The sequence below is a fragment of the Amblyraja radiata genome, chromosome 34 (assembly GCF_010909765.2).
Source record: "Amblyraja radiata isolate CabotCenter1 chromosome 34, sAmbRad1.1.pri, whole genome shotgun sequence".
Taxonomy (NCBI): Eukaryota; Metazoa; Chordata; class Chondrichthyes; order Rajiformes; family Rajidae; genus Amblyraja; species Amblyraja radiata.
This window is the reverse complement of record NC_045989.1, coordinates 5,901,647-5,922,331: the sequence shown is the minus strand read 5'-3', so window position 1 is coordinate 5,922,331 and position 20,685 is coordinate 5,901,647. Positions and strand designations below refer to the sequence as shown.

Below are 20,685 nucleotides of genomic sequence, written 5' to 3'. Positions count from 1 at the left end.
GTTGTCGTATGTACCTAGGCAAAGTGAAATTGTTTGTTTTTGCATAGAATCTGGTAAAATCAAACAGCAGACCTTCACCTAGAGCCAGGAAGTACAAAAAGAGTCACAGAATGTTGGAGAAACTCAGCGGGTGAGGCAGCATCTCTGGAGAGAAGGAATGGGCGACGTTTCGGGTCAAGACCCTTCTTCAGTCTGACGTCAGTCTCGACCGGAAACGTCGCCCATTCCTTCTCTCCAGAGATGCTGCCTGAGTTACTCCAGTATTTTGTGTCTACCTTCAATTTAAAGCAGCATCTGCAGTTCCTTCTTACACAAAAAGAGTCACCATGTTTCTGGCTGCAGGAGCTGGAACCTTGATCAAAGGAAAGTGCAGAAGGAGCCACAAGGAACTGCAGATGCTGAATTGTGCGTGGGACGCAAAGTGCCGGAGGAACTCAGCGGGTCAGGGAGGGAATGGACAGGCAACGTTTTGGGTCTTCAGACAGGTTCTCAGTACCTGAAACCAGGGGTTATGGTCGAAGGTGGCCATGCTCCAGGCGTTGACAATTCCCTTGTTGTTGAGTCGGGCTAGCTCTGCGCGCCAGCGTTTTAGGCCCAGGAATCCCAGGTGCACGGACGACGCGGAGATCTGATGGTCTTCAATCGCTCCTCCCTCCATCCCCAGCGCAGACACACACGCTGGAACCAGAAAGGTAGAGGGTTAACAATCTCGACCAAGAACCGCCGACAAATACTGGTGAATGTTCATCAGTTCATAATAAGTCACAGGGGCGGAATTAGGCCATTCGGCCCATCGAGTCCACTCTGCCGTTCAACCATGGCTGATGTATTTTTCCTTCTCGACCCCATTCTCCTGCCTTCTCCCCATAACCCTCTCCGAGGTTCTACAGAAAGAAGTGAATTGGGAGGCAGTGCAATTAGTTTTCTTTAGAGTTCAGAGTTTAGAGATGCAGCGCGGAAACAGGCCTTTTGACCCACCGGGACCGTGCCGACCAGCGATTCCCACAGACATATACCATCCTACACTCACTAGGGATAAGGTACAATTAAACCAAGCCAATTTGACCTACAAACCTGTACTACTTTAGAGTTTGGAAGGAAACCAGAGATCAGGGTTGCTGTCTGGTTGAAGTAGGATGGTTCAGTTGCCTAATTGGAATTGAATTGAAGTGGATACTTTATTGTCACATGTGCCAAGGTATGCAAATAGTCGCCCATAAAGGGGCTTACAAAGTTACAAATCCCCCCCCCCCCCATCAGCTGGGAAGAAACTGTCCTTGAATCTGGAGGTGTACGTTTTCACATGCCAATATCTTTTGGCCCGATGGGAGAGGGAAGAGATCAGCATGTATAGATGGGCCGAAGGGCCTGTTTCCAAGGCATATCTCTAAAAGAACCATCGCCTTTAATCTGAAAACGAGCTGACTTTTAATGTGATTTGGCAAACTGAATGGAAACACAAACCCAGGCTGACAGCGAGTCTGCCTCACGGAGCAAGCACAATGGTTGTGCTATAGGATCTTTGGTTGTGAGCCCTGGGCTCTGGTTCTGCCACATTCCAATCACTTGCAAAGTCAACAACTCATTGTCTCTGTAAACCCACACCTCAATAGCAGGGCAGATTCCTTGAATCAAACTCCTCAACTATTCAGTTCCTGGAGGATAAGGTGCAAGGAGAACTCCAGCCACTTCTACTTAAATCCAACTTACGTTTAAGATGCTCCATAAACCTTTGTCCTTTAAGTCACTCTTTGTCGACACCCCCGATGACACCAGATGAAGGGTCCCGACCTGAAATGCCGACTGCCCAGTTCCCTCCACTGATACCGAGTTTGTACCTTCTCCCCGTGACCTGCGTGGGTTTTCTCTGGGATCTCCAGTTCCCTCCCACACTCCAAAGACGAACAGATTTGTAGGGTAGGTACACAAAATTGCTGGGGAAACTCAGCGGGTGCAGCAGCATCTATGATGCTGCTGCACCCGCTGAGTTTCCCCAGCAATTTTGTGTACCTTCGATATTCCAGCATCTGCAGTTCCTTTTTGAACAGATTTGTAGGGTAATTGGCTTGGTTTAATTGTAAATTGTCCCTGGTGTGTGTAGGATGGTGTTAATGCCGGGATCTCTGGGCAGAACAGACTCGGTGGGCCGAAGGGCCTGTTTCCGCACTGTATCTCTAAGTTAAACTAAACTAAACTGAACACGTTTGAACCTAAGTCTGAAGAAGGGGCTTGACCTGAAAAGTCACCTATTTCTTCTCTCCAGATATGCTGTCAGACCCGCTGAGTTATTCCAGGTTTTTGTGTCTATCTAAACTAAACTAAAGTACTGCCTGGGTTGACAAAAAATGCTGGCGAAACTCAGCGGGTGAGGCAGAATCCATGGAGAGATGTAATTGGTGACGTTTCGGGTCGAGACCCTTCTTCAGACTTCTCTGTCCTTCTCTTCATCGATGCTGCCTCACCCGCTGAGTTTCTCCAGCATTTTTTGTCCACCTTCGATTGTTCCAGCATCTGCAGTTCTTTCTTGAACTGCTCCCTGCCCTGATTCTCCAGCAGTTTCTTATTGATGCCTCACTGCTTGTTGGTGATTATGTGGAGGGGTGTTTTGTTAAGTGAAGGGTGCCTCTCAGCACCTGAGACCTGGGTTCAATTCTGACCTAAGGTGCTGTCTGTGCGGAGTTTGCACGTTGTTGCTATGCCCGCCGGGGTTCCATCCTGATGCTCTGTGCGGGTTTCCTCCCACACTCCAAAGATGTACAGGTTTGTAGGTTGATTGGCTTAGTATAATTGTAAATTGCCTCATGTGTGTGAAGCATAGCGTTAATTTGCGGGGATCGCTGGTCGGCGTGGACTCGATGTGTCGAAGGGCCTGTTTCCGTGCTGTCTCTCTAAACTAAATTAAATCTCAATGTGGATTTGTAGGTTAATTGGCCAATGTGTGGGCATGCGAAACAATGAGTGTTTAATGGTTTGTTTCATTTAGTTGAGTTCAGTTTATTGTCACGTGTACCGAGGTACAGTGAAAAGCTTTTGTTGCTCTCTAACCAGTCAGTGGAAAGACAATACATGATTACAATCGAGTGTATAGATACATGATAAAGGGAATAACATTGATAGCAATTAGTGCAAGATGAAGTACAGTACAGTCCAGTTAAAGATAGTCTGAGGGTCTCCAATGAGGTAGATAGTAGCTCAGGACTGCTCTCTAGTTGTTGGTAGGATGGTACAGTTGCCTTTAACCACTGGGAATAAACTGTCCCTGAATCTGGAGATGTGCGTTTTCACACTTTGTGTGCCTCTTGTAGGATTGGGGGTAACTGAGTGGTTGGTGATCAGCACAGACTCGGTCAATAGACAATAGGTGCAGGAGTAGGCCATTTGGCCCTTCGAGCCAGCACCGTCGACAGAAGGGCCCATTTCCTTGCTGTGTCTCTCTATAACTCCTTGTAGCTTGGCCTGTAATGTCATCAGATCTCTATGGTGAGGTGGGGTGGGGGCCTAGGGATACATTTTCCCAATTGTTAAGGAGTGGGGCTTCATTCAACGTCTCTCAACCACTGATATGGCAAAATATCTTGGGGTTGGGTACTCCAGAGAGTGTGGGTAGCACCAAGAAAATATTTAAAATCAAGAATGGTAAATTGAAAAACAAAAGCTGCATTTAAAAAGTATAGGTTCTTTATTGTTATTATAACATGTAAACATGTACAACGAAATTAAAAATGCCAACCAGTCAGTGCACCATTCACACATTACCTAAAAGCTAACGATACGTAAAAGAGAAATATCTGAAATAAACAACTAAAATAAATAACATGAAAAAACCAAGCATAAACACACAATCATACATTCTTCTGTCGATTGCACAATCCCTTTGGTATGTAGCGCACCTGCGCTCATTTGGTGGCTATATTAAGTGTAGTTATTGCTGTGGGATAAAAACTGTTTTTGAGTCTGTTTGTCCTTGTCCTCATTGATCTGTACCGTCTGCCTGACGGCAACAGTTCAAACAGGGAGTGTCCGGGGTGGGAAATGTCCTTTATAATGTTCTGGGATTTCTTGAGACAGTGGGAACTGTGTAGGTCCTCCAAGGTTCTTGGTTCTTGGTTACTTGGTCCTCCAAAATATTCCAACTGGAATTTAAACTGGAGGTGGTGAAGGGAGGGCTTAAGCCAGAAAGGGTTATTGGGAAGAAAGTGCTACTTTAAATTTAGTTGCATCTGGTTGGGTAACTATAGTTGGGTGGAGATTATTCCATGCTTTAATTGTGCGTGGGAAGAATAAATTGCTGTACACATCTTTCTTTGTAGCTGGGATCACAAATTGGATCGAATGCCCTCGTCTGCTCCTAATTGGTTTGGGGTTGGTGTAGGTCTTGTGATCTATGTCTAGCTGACCATTTAACATTTTGTAAAAACAGGTCAAACGGTGAGCTTCACGTCTGTCTTGGAGAGGGTTCCACCCCAGAGAATTCAGAAGTTTGGTGACACTCGCTTCTCTCTCATAGGTGTTAGTAACAAATCGAGCGGCCTGTCTTTGGACACGTTCGATGGATGAAATGTTTTTATCTGTGTATGGGTCCCAAGCTGCAACTGCGTAGTCCAAATGAGGTCGAACGAGGGTGAAATACAGCTTCTCCTTGACAGAAGCTGAACAATGATGAAAGTTGCGCCTCAGGAAGTTTAGGACACCTGTTGCTTTCACTGTTGCATGTTGAGTCTGACCATTCCAACGCAGATCGTTCTGCAATTTGATGCGAAGATACTTGGTTTGTTTGGATTCTTCAAGGGTGGCACCAAGTATGTTGTAGGATGTGACGCCTGGATTCCTCTTTCTGGTGACATGCATGGTTTCACATTTGGAAGGGTTGAACTGCATGCCCCATTGTTGTGACCACTCGACCATAGTATCGAGATCCTTTTGGAGAGCATCTTCATCATCAGCTGAATTAATTGGACGGTACAGCAAACAATCATCAGCGAAAAGTCTGGTCGTACTTGCGACTTTTTCATGGATGTCATTTATGTAAAGCAAAAATAGGTGTGGGCCAAGTACTGTGCCCTGGGGTGTACCACTCAACACTGGATGCCAATTGGAGCTCTTTCTGTTCACACACACACGCTGAAGACGTTTTGTCAGGAAACTGGAAATCCATTGTTTCGTGTTGGAACGAATACCATAGAAGTCAAGTTTCCGAAGCAGTCTCTGGTGTGGGATGACATTAAATGCTTTAGAAAAGTCCAGCACAACTAAATCCATTGTGACGTTACTGTCAAGGTGCTTGGCCAGGTCATTTGTCGTCAGTATAAGCTGAGACTCGCATGATCTATGCCTCCGAAATGCATGTTGGTTGTTGGCAAGAATATTATGTTTGCTCACGTGACGCATCAGATTACTATCAATGATATGCTCCAGCAATTTGCAGCAAGTACTTGTTAGTGAAACAGGACGATAATTCGCTGGGTTGGTGGTTGAACCCTTCTTAAAGAGAGGAGTGATGTTGGCCTTCCTCCAATCCAGCGGAACATCGCCCGAGTCAAGCGATTGTTGAAAAATGAACTGCAAAACTGGAGCCAGGTGAGGAAAGGGCAGCCGACAATCTTCTGGGCGTTGTCAATAGCCCTCTGGAGCGCTTTCCTCTTAGCCGCTGTGCAGCTGGTGTACCACACGCATACACAGTATGTTAGGATGCTCTCTATGGAGCACCGATAAAAGGACAGCAGCAGTCTCTGGGTGATGTTGTTCTTCCTGAGCACCCTCAGGAAGTGCAGTCTCTGCTGGACCTTTTTCAGCAGCGCAGAGGTGTTCACGCTCCATGTCAGGTCCTCCTCAATGTGGATTCCCAGGAAGCGGAAATCCGCCACCCTCTCCACACAGTCCCCTCTGATGATTAATGGTGTAATGTCCGTTTTCTTCTTCCTGGAGTCTATTATGGGCTCCTTGGTCTTTGAGGTGTTGAGGAGCAGGTTATTCTCTCCACACCACACTGTCAGCTGTTCCACCTCATCCCTGGCTGGAGCCAGTGAACAGGTGACTCTAGGAAGAAGGGTCCCGACCCGACTTTCTCTCCAGAGATGCTGCCTGTCCCACTGAGTTACTCCAGCACTTTGTGGTCTATCTTTGGATGGATGAACAGTTCTTGATGACTTCATGGTTAACGAATAAAACCATGGACAACACCCACTGGAATAGTCAAGTGTATGGGAGTAACGAAGGTATGGAACCCAGTCCTGAGCAACAGCTAACAGATGGACAGCTAATCTCTTCCACTGGGTTGTATGGGTTTGAATGAAAATCACTGAGATCTAGAGGAAAGTTTCCAATCTACAGTTTGGTTTAGTTTAGAGATACTGGTGTGGACTCCGTTCTGACGGCGGAGTTTCGATCATCCCGGCGAGACGGCCTGAACATCGGGCCGTCCGTAGCGACGACTGCGGAGGATCTAGGCCCCGACCACGGGTGAACAAAGAGGAAGATGACTGAACTTTACTGTCTTCCATCACAGTGAGAAACGTTGATTCCGCTGTGTGGGGATGCTCATGTTAAATTCAATTGTGTATTGTGTTATTTTTATTCGTATGGCTGTTTGGCAACTCCAATTACACTGCAGCAATTGGTGCATGTGACAATAAATGTGAACTTGAACTTGAACTTGAAACAGGCCCCCCGGCCCACTGATTCCAGGCCCCCCCGGCCCACTGATTCCAGGCCCCCCTGGCCCACTGATTCCAGGCCCCCGGCCCACTGATTCCAGGCCCCCCCGGCCCCCTGATTCCAGGCCCCCCCCCGGCCCACTGATTCCAGGCCCCCCCGGCCCACTGATTCCAGGCCCCCCCGGCCCACTGATTCCAGGCCCCCCCGGCCCACTGATTCCAGGCCCCCCCGGCCCACTGATTCCATGCTGAGCAACAACCACCCATACACTAATTATATCCTACACGACAGAGACAATATACAGGAACCATTTAACCTACAAACCTGCACGTCTTTGAAACGTGGGAGGAAATGGGAGGGAACGGGGTGAGGTACAAACTCCGTATATACAGTACACCACCAATAGCCAGGATCGAACCCAAGCCTCTGGCATTGTAAGGCAGCAAATCCACCACAGCCCTCCCCTGTACCACCCTGATGTAAAGATCACTCACTGTGATGGCAGGTTCTTCCAATGTATGGAGATGGACAATTGCACGAGTAATCCGCGTCCAGGTCGACACATTTCCCTCCATGCTTGCAAGGCTGAGAGGCGCAGTCATTGATATCTGAAAGAAAGGATAGGATGTACGGTTAAAGCAGTTGCCGTATTGGAAACACCACAGACAGTGACCATGCAACATCCCTGCCCCTTGGCAGCATCTGTAACCAAGCCTTTAGACACTCAGATCAGATGAAATTAGTGTATTGTCATATCCCCCAGCCAGGACGCTGAAGAAGGGTTTCGGCCCGAAACGTTGCCTATTTCCTTCGCTCCATAGATGCTGCTGCACCCGCTGAGTTTCTCCAGCATTTTTGTCTACCTTCGATTTTCCAGCATCTGCAGTTCCTTCTTGAACACAGGATGCATTGAAATTCCTTGCTCACAGTAAGCACACATGGACATGATTGTCCACATGAAGCATGCAGTGGACAAAGTGCGATGATGGTCTGTCGGAAGGAATTGCAGATGCAGGTCTAATCCGAAGATAGACACAAAATGCCAGAGTAACTCAGCGGGGTCAGGCAGCATCTCTGTAGAAAAGGTTTAGGTGACATTTCGGGTCGGGACCCTTCTTCAGACCCTGAGTCAAGGAAGAGGGAAACGAGAGGTACATTGATCAAAATGAATGAAAGACATGCAAAAAGCAACGGTGATCAAGGAAAGGTGGAGCCCACAATGGTCCATTGCTGGCTGTGGGGAAGGTGATAACGAGTTGTGCAAACAGTGAAACTCAGCAGGACGACAGTGTAACTAGCACAAAGACTAGTGCAGCAGAGGGACGGAGAGAGTGGGAGATGCAAAGGTTACTTGAAGTTGGAGAAATCAATATTCGTATTCATGATGAGTGTAAAACAGCAGACTGGTGCGAGTAACAGCTGAGAGAATATGGGGCTTTAACCAAGGGGAAGGAGATGGTTGCTCCTTACACACAGTAATGGGACCGCCATGACACCTCAAGAGACTCCAGTTGGGAACTTGAAACATCACTTCCAGGATGGGCTGTAATTAAATAAGTAAATGTTTGTCCAATTTTCCAAACTATGTCAGCATGCTTTACGTGCTGAAGTATTTTATCCATTAAGCATTGGAATCTTGCAGAAATATGTCCTTTCATGACTTTGACTTAGATTCCATCTTTCTCAGACAATTATCAGCCAACCTTTGGTTTAATAACTCAGTGTTCAACTATCCTGCAGAAGAAGCACAGGGGTTGGCATCAAGGCTCCCGTTGTAACGCGGGCCCGTCTAAATTTACTTACATTGGAGCAGTGTATTTTTTTTACAGATACAGCTCAGAAACAGGCCCTTCAGCAATGAAGTCTGAAAATTGGCCTTGACCCTACTGCAGTCTGAAGAAGGGTCTCGGCCTGAAACATCACCCATTCCTTTTCGCCAGAGAATGCTGCCTGACCCGCTGAGTTACTCCAGCTTTTTGTGTCTATCTTCGGCTTAAACCAGCATCTGCAGTTTCTTCCTACAGGTTTGTAGGTTAATAGGCATGGTATAAAATTTAAATTGTCCCTAGTGTGTGCAGGATAGTGTTAATGTGCGGGGATCACTGGTCGGCGCGGACTCATTGGCCAAAGGGCCTGTTCCCGTGCTGTATCTCTAAACTGAACCCTAACCAACAAGCTACAATGGACTTTGTTGAAGCTGCACTGCAGAGTTTGGCTTGCATTATGATGGTCTGGTTCCATGGTATTACTGATTATTTAAATAATAATAATAATAATAATAATAATAATAATAATAATAATAATAATAATAATAATAATAATAATAATAATAATAATAATAATAATAATAATAATAATAATAATAATAATAATAATAATAATAATAATAATAATAATAATAATAAATACTATTGATCCCCTCAGGGAAATTCAGATGTCCAGAAGCCAACAACCAACAAACCCACACATTCAGAACGAAAGCAGAAAAAATACATAAAATACAACATGGACAATACATGAAAGCAATAAATACTTAAAAAGACCCAATAATGAACTATTAAAAATGCAAAGCATCCCCATACAGCCTAGCAGTCACTATTATAAAATCTAATGGCTGCAGGGGTGAAGGATCTCCTGAACCGCTCCGTCCTACAGCGCAGGGAGAGCAGCTGGTTGTTGTTCCGTGTGCTCTTATGACCCTCCAGAGTTTCATGGAGGGGGTGCCCGGAGTTGTTGAGGATGACCTGCACCTTGCTCCTCATACGCCTCTCAAGCACATCCTCCACAGAGTCCACTCTCCCCCCAAAATTGAGCGAGCTCTTTTCACCAGCTTGTCCAACTTCTTGCTGTTTTAACACTGATGTTATTACCCCAGCAGACCACAGCGTAGAAAATGACGCTTGCAACCACAGTATGATAAGTAACAATAATGTATTGTATAATTGATGATTGTATATTTATTTGGCGAGCTGTTGCGTACCTGTGCCAGTAAAGCTACCGCAAGTACATAAAGCGGTACACATATCCCAGTGTGCATTTGACGGTGCTCTGGTCGAGATGGTTGAAAGCTTCAAATTCCAAGGTGTAAATATCACGGGCAAATTGTCCTGGACCACCCATATCGAAGCAATGGCCAAGAAAACACACCAACGCCTCTACTTCCTTAAGAGGCCTGTCCCACTTACGCAATTTCTTCGGCGACTTGCCGGCACCCGTCATAGTCTCAGCAGGTCGCTGAAAATTTAAAAAACATTGAAAATCCAGCGGCGACCAGAAAAAGGTACGACTCTTTGGGCGACTACTCACGACCATACAGGCGTCACCCAGCGACATGTCGACACGTGACGCCTGTATGGTCGTGAGTAGTCACCCAAAGAGTCGTGCCTTTTTCTGGTCGCCGCTGGATTTTGAACATTTTGAAAATTTTCGGCGACCTGCTGCGGCCATGACGGGTGCCAGCAAGTCGCCGAAAAATATCGCGTAAGTGGGACAGGCCCTTTAGAATGTTTGGCAAGTCCCCAACAATTCTCATCAACGTCTACAGATGCGCCGTTGAAAGCATTTTATCGGGGTGAATCACAGCAAGGTATGGGTACAGTTCCATCCAAGAACAGTTCCATACAAGAAATTGCAGAGAGCAGTGGACACAGCCCAGACCATCACACAAACCTTCCAGTTACACCTCACACTGCCTTGGCAAGGCCACCATCACAGTCTCACCCAGGTCATTCCCTCTTCTCCCCTCTCCCATCAGGCAAGAGGTATAAAAGTGTGAAAACGCACACCTCCAGATGCAGGGACAGTTTCTTACCAGCTGTTATCACACAACTGAACCATCCTATCACCAACTGGAGACCAGTCCTGAGCTACTATCTACCTCATTGGAGACCTCTTTGATCGGACTTTACTGGACTTTACCTTGCACTAACCATTATTCACATTATTCCCTTTATCGTGTATCTGTACACTGTGGATGGCTCGATGATAATCGTGTATTGTCTTTCCGCTAACTGGTTAGCACGCAACAAAAGCCTTTCACTGTACCTCGGTACAAGTGACAATAAACGTAACTAAGCTAAATATTGTTCCATTCTCCATGTATATGGCAATTAAACACTCGTTACTCTTGATTTTCAACAGCTCCAGCTACCCAGTTTCCCACTAGACTCTACATTTTCCAAATCTCCCTGAATTTGTCAAGAATTTCCAGTAATTTATGGGAATGTCAAAGGCTCGAGGGATGTGCGAGTGAACTCCAGGTGTAAAAGTCTCGTAACCTCGTGGGGTAATTGATCAGTGATTCTTGCGCCGGCTTCCTGAGGCTTGGGAGGTCCATAAAGTTAGTGAAGAGGAAAGTCAACAGAATAAATAACTGCCAGAAGCCTGAAGGGAATCTGCCTGTGACTGACAAGTTGCTGTGAAATGTACCCAGACGTTCACAGTGTAGTGAAGGGCCAGAGATGGGCTCACATGTGTAGTCAGTGTGAACTCAAAGTGGCCACTGTGGACACAGTAAGGTCTCTACTGAGATACTCCTACAGCAAGTACTGATTTGCCTTCCAAAGACACAAGGTGTTCGGGGAGAGGGTTCCAATGTTGTCAAGAAGCAATTTTAAGTTGCAATCATTTTGCATACAATTCAATGAAACTTCAACTGAATCTATCCTCTTCAGACCTCTTCATTTCCAACTGACCCTTTCTCCCGTCTCCATCGGTCCCCCTCCTCTTGGTCCTTGGACCCATCAGCATGGCCTTCCACCCTCTTTAGACCTCTTCATTTCTAACGGATCTGTTTCCATTCTCATCGTCACTTTTTGTATCTCTTTCATCCATTTGTTCTACATCTCTCTCTATCACCATCTATATCTCTTGTTTCCCTTTCCCCCTCACTCTCAGCCTGAAGAAGGTTCTCGACCCGAAACGTTACCTATTCCTTTTCTCCAGAGATGCTGCCTGTCCCACTGAGTTACTCCAGCTTTTTATGTCTTCAAACTATGGCTGGTTGAGACCAGGTGTTAGGGATTAGTTTAGTTTAGTTTACTATCACGTGTACCGAGGTACCGTGAAAAGCTTTGGTTGCGTGTTATCCAGTCAGCGGAAAGGCAACACATGATCACAATCGAGTCAGTGTACAGATACATGAGAGAATAATATTAAGTGCAAGACAATGTCCAGTAAAGTCTGATTATAGATAGTCCGACAGTGTCCAATGAGGCAGATGGTAACTCTCCAATTGATAGGATGGCTCAGTTGCCTGATTAGGCAAATGGGTGGAAGTTGCATCTCTTTCAGTCTATTTCTGTTTGATTAAATCTAGGTGGAGGCTTAATTGAACTTACCCAAGAGACAAAGTGTATGAGACACTTGCTGGGATGCAGAAGAGAGATGCAATTTTATAAAACATTAGTTTGGCCTCAGTTGGACTATTACGTGCAGTTGTGGTCACCACACTTTAGAAAGGATGTGATTGCACTGGAGAAGGTGCAGAAGACATTTATCGGGATGTTGCCTGGGATGGAGTATTTATCTAATGGGGAGAGGGTCATTGGAGTACAGAAGATTAAGGGAGGGTGGGAGGGGGAGGGGTGGTGCGGGGAGAGGAGAGGGTGCTGGTGTGGCCAGGGCTGCTGCATGCCGCACGTCCCTCTCCTCTGCCCACCGCCTCGCATTCCGGGGGCGCCTCCTGCAGCTGACCTGCGTGGATTTTCTCCGAGATCTTCAGTTTCCTCCCACGCTCCAAAGACGTACAGGTTTGTAGGTTAATTGGCTTTGGTACAAATGTAAAATTGTCCCTAGTGTGTGTAGGATAGTGTTAACGAACGGGGGTCGCTGGTTGGTGTGGACTCGATGGGCCAAAAGGCCTGTTTCATAAGGTCATAAGTCATAAATAATAGGCGCAGAATTAGGACATTCGGCCCATCAAGTCTACTCCACCATCCAATCATGGCTGATCTATCTCTCCCTCCTAAACCTAATTATTTTGTCCAGAGGCAGGTTTACGTGGCATGTGTGGTCCTTGCCTCCACTGTCAAAAAGGCACAACAGAGGATGTACTTCCTATGGCAGCTGAGGAAGCACAATCTGCCACAGGCATTGATGGTCCAATTCTACACGGCCATCGTAGAGTCTGTCCTCACCTTCTCCTTCATGGTCTGGTTTGGCTCAGCCACCAAGCACGACACCTGGAGGCTGCAGCGAATCGTCCGATCAGCTGAGAAGGTTGTTGGCTGCAACCTTCCCTCCATTGACGAACTGTACACTGCAAGGGCCAGGAAGCGAGCGGGTAAGATCATTTCTGACCCCTCTCACCCTGCCACAAACTCTTGGAAGCACTTCCTTCTGGAAGGAGACTCCGGACTGTCAAAGCTGCCACAGCCAGACATAAAAACAGCTATTTTTTCCACGAGTAGTACCTCTACTCAATAACCAAAAATCTGTAGCTTCCTTTTGCTCTGGTATTTAATTCACTTGTTTAATCAATAATGTTTTATCGTTAATGTTAAATGTTTTATGTGTCATTCCTAACTGTCACTGTATGTCATGTTGTCACTTGCGGGTGGAGCACCAAGGCAAATTCCTTGTATGTGAATACTTGGCCAATAAACGTATTCATTCATTCATTCATTGCAGCGCCCTCTGCTCCTACCAATTAGTTTCAGTGCTGTTTCTCTAAAGTTTAGAGTCTAAACCAACCTAAACGAAACTAAACAAAACTAAACTAAGCTAAACTAAACTTAACTTTTGGAGGTAAGTTCAAGAATTTTGATTGCTGACAGAACAAAAAATGCCACTTATTTATGAGGGCCATCAAATGCTGAGAGGGCCAATTCTCACTTGTTTCAATTATTCCAGGTAGCTCTTGCACAGTGAACCACCACTTACAACAATAAACATCCCACAGGCACCAATTAACTCCCTGCAGGGAACTCCTGATTAGTTGCAGAGATTGCCGTGCTTCCTCAGGCAATGTCGGGAGTAGCCATCGAGAGAGGCTGTTCCACCGAGGAAAATAGAACCATTGTTCCAACAGCTCTTTGAAAAGAGCAAAGGGTCAACTCATGAAAGAATGTTCAGACCTGAAGGGCAATAAAGGCATTCTGCTCATCGCAGAATAGGGAGGATTGATTATTTTGGTTACCTTTCTTTGATCTCCAGGAGATTATCTGACAGTCGGCCATTGTTTTGTTATATTTACCGAGCTCACTGTCCAGAGGCAGGTTCGCGGGGCATGTGTGGTCCATTGCAATACTCTCCACTCCTCCCATCTCTCTATCCCTACATTACTGCCATAGGAGGCTTTGAAGTGTAGGAAGGAATTGCAGAAGCTGGTCTACACGGAAGGTAGACACAAATGGCTGGAGTCTAAGGAAGGGTCTCAACTCAAAATGTCACCCATTCCTTCTTCCAGAGATGCTGCCCATCCCGTTGAGTTGCTCCAGCATTTTGTGCCTATTTCTGGAGTAGCTCAGTGGATCAGGCAACATCTCTGGAGATACACACAAAGTGCTGGTGTAACTCAGCGGGACAGGCAGCATCTCTGGAGAGAAGGAATGGGTGACGTTTCGGGTCAAGACCATTCTTCAGACTGAGAGTCAGGGGAGAGGGAGACTCAAGACTATATATTGTGGTTATGTTTCACTGTAGGATCTTCTGAGGTCATCAGGAATAGGTGTAGAATCAGGCCATTCGGCCCATCAACTCTGCTTCAACATTCAATCATGGCTGATCTATCTCTCCCTCCTAACCCCATTCTCCTGCCTTCTCCCCATAACCTCTGATACCCGTACTAATCAAGAATCTATCTATCTTTGCCTTAAAAATATCCACTGATTTGACCTCCACAGCCCTCTGTGGCAAATAATTCCACAATCACCCTTTGACTAAAGGTCTCAAAAGGCGCTACTTAAATTCAAACCTTTCCATTGTTTCTGTAATCCCGTCCAGCGCTGCCACCCTCTCCCGCAATCCTCTCCATTTATTTAACTCCACTCACTCGGGCAAGAATCATTTCTTCCCAAAGAAAGTCACAAAAATGCCGGAGAACTCAGCGGGCGACGCAGCGCCTCTGGAGAACACGGACAAGCGATGTTTCGGGTTGGGACATCATCTGGCCGCGTTCTCCAGAGATGCTGCTTGACCCGCTGCGTTGCCCCAGCATTGTGTGTCTATTGTTGGTATAAACAAGCATCTGCAGTTCCTTGTTGTTATATCATCATTTCTTGCCATCGCATTGATAACCATGACTTCGATAACCACCACTGGCTCCCCTCCCCTCCACCCTCTAGCAGTTTGGAGTAATACTGGGGGTGAATTATATAGTTGGAGATACCGTCCTTTGGTTTGGTTATAAAGCCAATCCCCCCATTACGCCCTCTCTTGGCTCAGAAAATCTTAATTGGTGGTGGTTGGGGGGGGAGGGGATTCATGGATTTATCTCCCTACATACTTCCCCGTCTTCCCTTTCTGTAGAAATGAGTGCGCTCCTCAATAAAGGCCATTCACAAACAAAGAGCCTGATCAAATCTTTAATCTTTGGCCAATTTTTAACATATACCTTCATAATGACGTTTGACTTTAGCTTAGGTAGACAAAAATGCTGGAGAAACTCAACGGGTGAGGTAGCATCTACGGATCGAAGGAAATAGGTGACGTTTCGGATCGGGACCCTTCTTCAGACTGATGTGAGGGTGGGGGGGGGGGGAAAGATGAAAGGAAGAGGCGGAGACAGTGGGCTGAGGGAGAGCTGGGAAGGGGAGGAGAAAGCAGGGACTACCTGAAATCAGAGAAGTCAATGTTCATACCGCTGGGCTGCAAACTGCCCAAGCGAAATATGAGGTGCTGCTCCTCCAATGTACGGTGGAGGAGCTTACAACCTATCTCCTTTTGTTTCGGAGAGGAGCCTTGGGGTACAGTCCAGTGGCAAAGAGAGAATAAATCCAACATGGCTTCCTTCCATTGGCACGATGAGCTTTCTGAAGAAGGGTCTCGACCCGAGACATCACCTATTCTGTTTCTCCAGAGATGCTGTCTGAGCCGCTGAGTAACTCCAGTTTTTCGTGTCTATCTTGAGCTTTAGAAGATGTGTATATGGGCAGCATTTAGGATCATGTATTTGCATGCAAACATGCACCACTTCATTTATCACCATGGCAACGTCAGCAGCAGTCTTTTTATTTTAATTTAGTTTTGAGATGCTGTGCGGAAACAGGCCATTTGGCCCACCGAGTCCGTACTGACCAGCACATTAACACTATCCTACACACATATGGGACAATTTTTATACATACACCAAGCTAATTAACCTATATACCTGTACGTCTTTGGAGGGTGGGATGAAAGCGAAGATCTCGGAGAAAACCCACGCGGTCAGGGGAGAAGGTACAAACTCAGTACAGACAGCACCCGTAGTCGGGATCGAACCCAGGTCTCTGACACTGCAAGCGCTGTAAGGCAGCAACTCTACCGCTGTGCCACCGGGGCCGCCCGTGATTTGATTCATGATTTGCTCTTGATTCTAGTCTGATTTCCACTGAGTTCTTTGAAGGACCCTGATGCAATTGAGGGTTTTGATTCTAGAGCTTTAAATAGAATGTCTACCATTTGATATTCCATTTGTTTCGAAGGATTCGAGGCCAAAGCATTTATTTTCTCTTGCTTTGTAGATGTTTTGGCACCACTGAGATCAATTGGTGGCCAACTCATCCAGCTGCCAATATCTGTGCCTGCTTTCTGAGGTACACTTTCACTCTACTCCTGTCATGCTCCATTTGACTGCCGGAGGATCGCTGGCTGGAAATATACAATTTTTTGGTGCATTGAAAATGTTTTTTCAGCTGAACAGCCATCAGGCAGCACAGTGGCGCAGCGCTAGGGAGAAGGCAGGAGAATGGGGTTAAGGGGCTGTCCCACTTAGGCGACCTAATTCGCGAGTTTAGAAGAGTTTGAAAAAATGACATGTTGAAGACCTCCTTCGACTATGTAGAAGACCAGCTTCGACTATGTTGAAGACCAGCTTCGACTATGTTGAAGACCAGCTTCGACTAGCTACGACTAACTTCGGGAAAATTGGACACCGAATAGTGGAGAGTGAAGACGACCTCCTTAGAATTCCTTCGACCTCCCTTCGACTATGATGAAGACTATCTACGACTACCTTTAGACTACTCTCGATTACCTACGACTAACATGACGACCTACTATTACCAACTATGACTAAACCTACGAGTAAAAAAGTATTGACTTTTTCCATGGCGACCTTTTTTTACTCGCGGGCATTTTTTAACATATTGAAAAAAACGCCGTGACCCAGCTGAGGCCTCGAATACACGGAGACCACTCTCGAGCATGAAGGAGAGTTACGAAGACATCCTACAACCTCGTGTCGACCATGCTGCGAGTATGAGTCGAGGGCAAACTCGCCAGAACTCGCGGATTAGGTCGCCCAAGTGGAACAGGCCCTTTAGGAGGGAGAGATAGATCAGCCATGATTGAATGGCAGAGTAGATGATGGGCCGAATGGCCAAATTCTGCTCCGATCGCTTATGAATATGAAGTTTCTGCCTTACAGCGCCAGAGACCCAGGTTCGATCCTGACTACGGATGCTGTCTGTACGGATTTTACACATTCTTCCTGTAACCATGTGGGTTTTTCTCCGGGTGCTCTGGTTTCCTCCCACACTCCAAAGGTGTATAGGTGTGCAGGTTCATTGGCTTCAGGAAGTTATAAAATTGTCCCAAGTGTGTGTGGGTTAGTGTACAGGGTGTTTGCCGGTTAGTGCATACTCAGTGGGCCGAAGGGCCTGTTTCCGTGCGGCAAAGGTTAAAGTCTGAAGAAGTGTTCGTATAAAGAAGGGCCTCGACCCGAAACGTCACCCATTCCTTCTCTCCAAAGATGCTGCCTGTCCCGCTGAGTTACTCCAGCTGTTTGCGTCTGTATGTTTTTACATCTGTCTGCTTAGACTGTGCGGAGACTGTTGTCACCTTGAAACCAGACCCAAGAGTTGGGTGCATGGCATGGCACTTGACCCAGCATAGTGGTGGGCACCTGTCCATAGTCAAGCCTACCGCAAGCCTTATTTCAGCAGCATTCCACAATCCCAGCTACATTCTGCCAGCATCTGACACTTCCAGAAACATGGAAACCACAAACAATGTCGGCAGGATCTGAGAATATTCCATAGACTTTCCCAGTAAAGTCGCCTTTACGGAAGAGGTGTTTTCATACCTCTGCACTGTAGACTGCCCATAGTGTGAGAGCGTGGGGTACCAATGCTTCAGATTGTCACCATCAGACTTCATTCTACAGAACAATCACCACATTAGGGTTAAAGCAGCAAGACTGTGCTGTCGGATTGGAGCAGGACTGTGGATGTGCTGCATAGTTGGATATACCATCCTTTCATTTGGTTGTGAATCTGTGGAATTCTCTGTCACATAAGGCAGTGGAGGCCAATTCACGGATGTTTTCAATAGAGAGTTAGATTTAGCTCTTATGGCTAACGGAATCAAGGGATATGGGGAAAAAGCAGGAATAATTGGTTTCGGATGATCAGCCATGATCATATTGAATGGCGGTGCTGGCTCGAAGGGCCGAATGGCCTACTCCTGCACCTATTGTCTATGCTTCTATTAACACAAGGCCCCTTCAATTTGTTGACTCAGAAAGTTTAGTTCAGTTTAGTTTAGAGATACAGCGCAGAAACAGGCCCTTCAGCCCATCTAGTCCGTGCCGACCAGATGTACTAGAGGACAGAGGATCTAGGGAGACAGAGGAACTGAAAGAAAATTGCATTAGGCGAGCAATAGTATTGGGTAGACTGATGGGACTGAGGCTGATAAATCCCCAGGACCTGATGGTCTGCATCTCAGGGTACTCAAGGAGGTGGCTCTAGAAATCGTGGACGCATTGATGATCATTTTCCAATGTTCTATGGATTCAGGATCAGTTCCTGTGGATTGGAGGGTAGCTAATGTTATCCCACTTTTCAAGAAAGGAGCGAGAGAGATAACGGGGAATTATAGACCAGTTAGCCTGACATCGGTGATGGGGAAGATGCTGGAATCAATTATTAAAGAAGTAATAACAGCGCATTTGGATAGCAGTAAAAGGATTGGTCCAAGTCAGCATGGATTTACGAAGGGGAAATCCTGCTGGATTAATCTTCTGGAATTATTTGAGGATGTAACAAGTAAAATGGATGAAGGAGAGCCAGTGGATATCGTGCACCTGGACTTTCAGAAAGCCTTTGATAAGGTCCCACAATGGAGATGAGTGGGCAAAATTAGAGCACATGGTATTGGGCTTAGGGTATTGACATGGATAGAGAATTGGTTGGCAGACAGGAAACAAAGAGTAGGAATAAACGGGTCCCTGTCAGAATGGCAGGCAGTGGCGATTGGAGTGCCACAAGGCTCGGTGCTAGGGCCGCAACTATTTACAAAATATATTAACGATTTAGATGATGGGATTAAAAGTAACACTAGCAAATTTGCAGATGACACAAAACTGGGAGGCAGTGTGAATGCGAAGGGGATGCTAGGAGATTGCAGGGTGACTTGGATAGGTTGAGTGAATGGGCAGATGCATGGCAGATGCAGTATAATATAGATAAATGTGAGGTTATCCACTTTGGCGGCAAGAATAAGGAGGCAGATTATTATCTTAATGGTTTTAGATTAGGAAAAAGGGAAGTACACCAGTCACTGAAAGTAAACATGCAGGTACAACAGGCAATGAAGAAAGCTAATGGCATGTTGGCCTTCATAACAAGAGGATTTGAGTATAGGAGTAAAGAGGTCCTTCTGCTGTTGTACAGGGCCCAGGTGAGACCACATCTGGAGTATTGTGTGCAGTTTTGGTCTCCTAATTTGGGGAAGGACATCCTTGCTATTGAGGCAGTGCAGCGTAGGTTCACAAGGTTAACCCCCGGGATGGCGGGACTATCATATGAGGAAAGATTGGAAAGACTGGGCTTGTATTCACTCGAATTTAGAAGGATGAGAGGAAGTCTTATAGAAACATATAAAATTATAAAAGGACTGGTAAAGCTAGATGCAGGAAAAAAATTCCCTAAATTGGGTGAGTTCCAGAACCAGGGGCCATAGTCTAAGAATAAAGGGGAGGCCATTTAAAACAGAGATGAGAAAAAACTTTTTCACCCAGAGAGTTGTGAATTTGTGGAATTCTCTGCCACAGAAGGCAGTAGAGGCCAATTCACTGGATTAATTTAAAAGAGAGTTAGATAGAGCTCTTGGGGCTAGCGGAATCAAGGGATATGGGGAGAAGGCAGGCATGGGTTACTGATTGTGGATGGTCTGCCATGGTCACAATGAATGGCGGTGCTGGCTCAAAGGGCCTAATAGCCTCCTCCTGCACCTATTTACTATGTCTAAGTTTTCTATGAAATCGGAGCACCAGGAGAAAACCCACATGGTCACGGTAAGAACGTACATGCTCCGTCGTAGACAGCACCCGTAGTCAGGATCAAACACAGATCTCCGGCGCTGTAAAGCAGCAACTCCACCGCTGCGCCACCGTGCCGCCCAAGTCGTAGTTTGGCGGAGGATATCATGGATAAATCTCCCGTTATACAGAGGCGGTACAGTGGCGCAGCTGGTAGAACCACTGCCTCCCAGTGCCAGGGGATGCAGGTTCGATCCTGACCTCTGGTGCTATCTGAATGGAGTTTGCACGTTCTCCCCATGACCACATGGGTTTCCTGTTGGTGTTCTGGTTTCCTCCCACACTCCAAAGACGTTCGCGTTTGTAGGATAACTGACCTCTGTAAATTGTCCCTTGTGTGTGGGAATGGATGAGAAAGTGGGATAGCATGGAATTAGTGTGAACGGAGGGCAAATGGTCGGTGGATTAGATGGGGTGAAGGGCCTGTCTCCATGCTGTGAATTGCAAACAATCAAACAATTCTCTTGAATCAGAGGATGGTGAATCTGTGGAATTAATTGCCACAGAATGCTTTGGAGGACAAGTCAATGGATATTTTTAAGGCGGAGATTGATAGATTCTTGATTAGT

At 46.3% G+C, this 20,685-nt stretch overlaps 1 protein-coding gene across 4 annotated transcripts in view; it reads right to left on the bottom strand.

Annotated features, from left to right (window-relative positions):
- The window catches only part of mfge8 (milk fat globule EGF and factor V/VIII domain containing), an 84,921-nt gene that overhangs the window by 20,457 nt on the left and 43,779 nt on the right, over window positions 1–20,685 (bottom strand). For all 4 annotated transcript variants that reach the window (XM_033050542.1, XM_033050543.1, XM_033050545.1 and 1 more), the window contains 2 exons: window positions 7,149–7,262; window positions 497–678 (listed from right to left, as the gene is read on the bottom strand). In XM_033050542.1, the coding sequence (XP_032906433.1) occupies window positions 497–678; window positions 7,149–7,262 (296 nt within the window). The remainder of the gene's footprint in view (window positions 1–496; window positions 679–7,148; window positions 7,263–20,685) is intronic.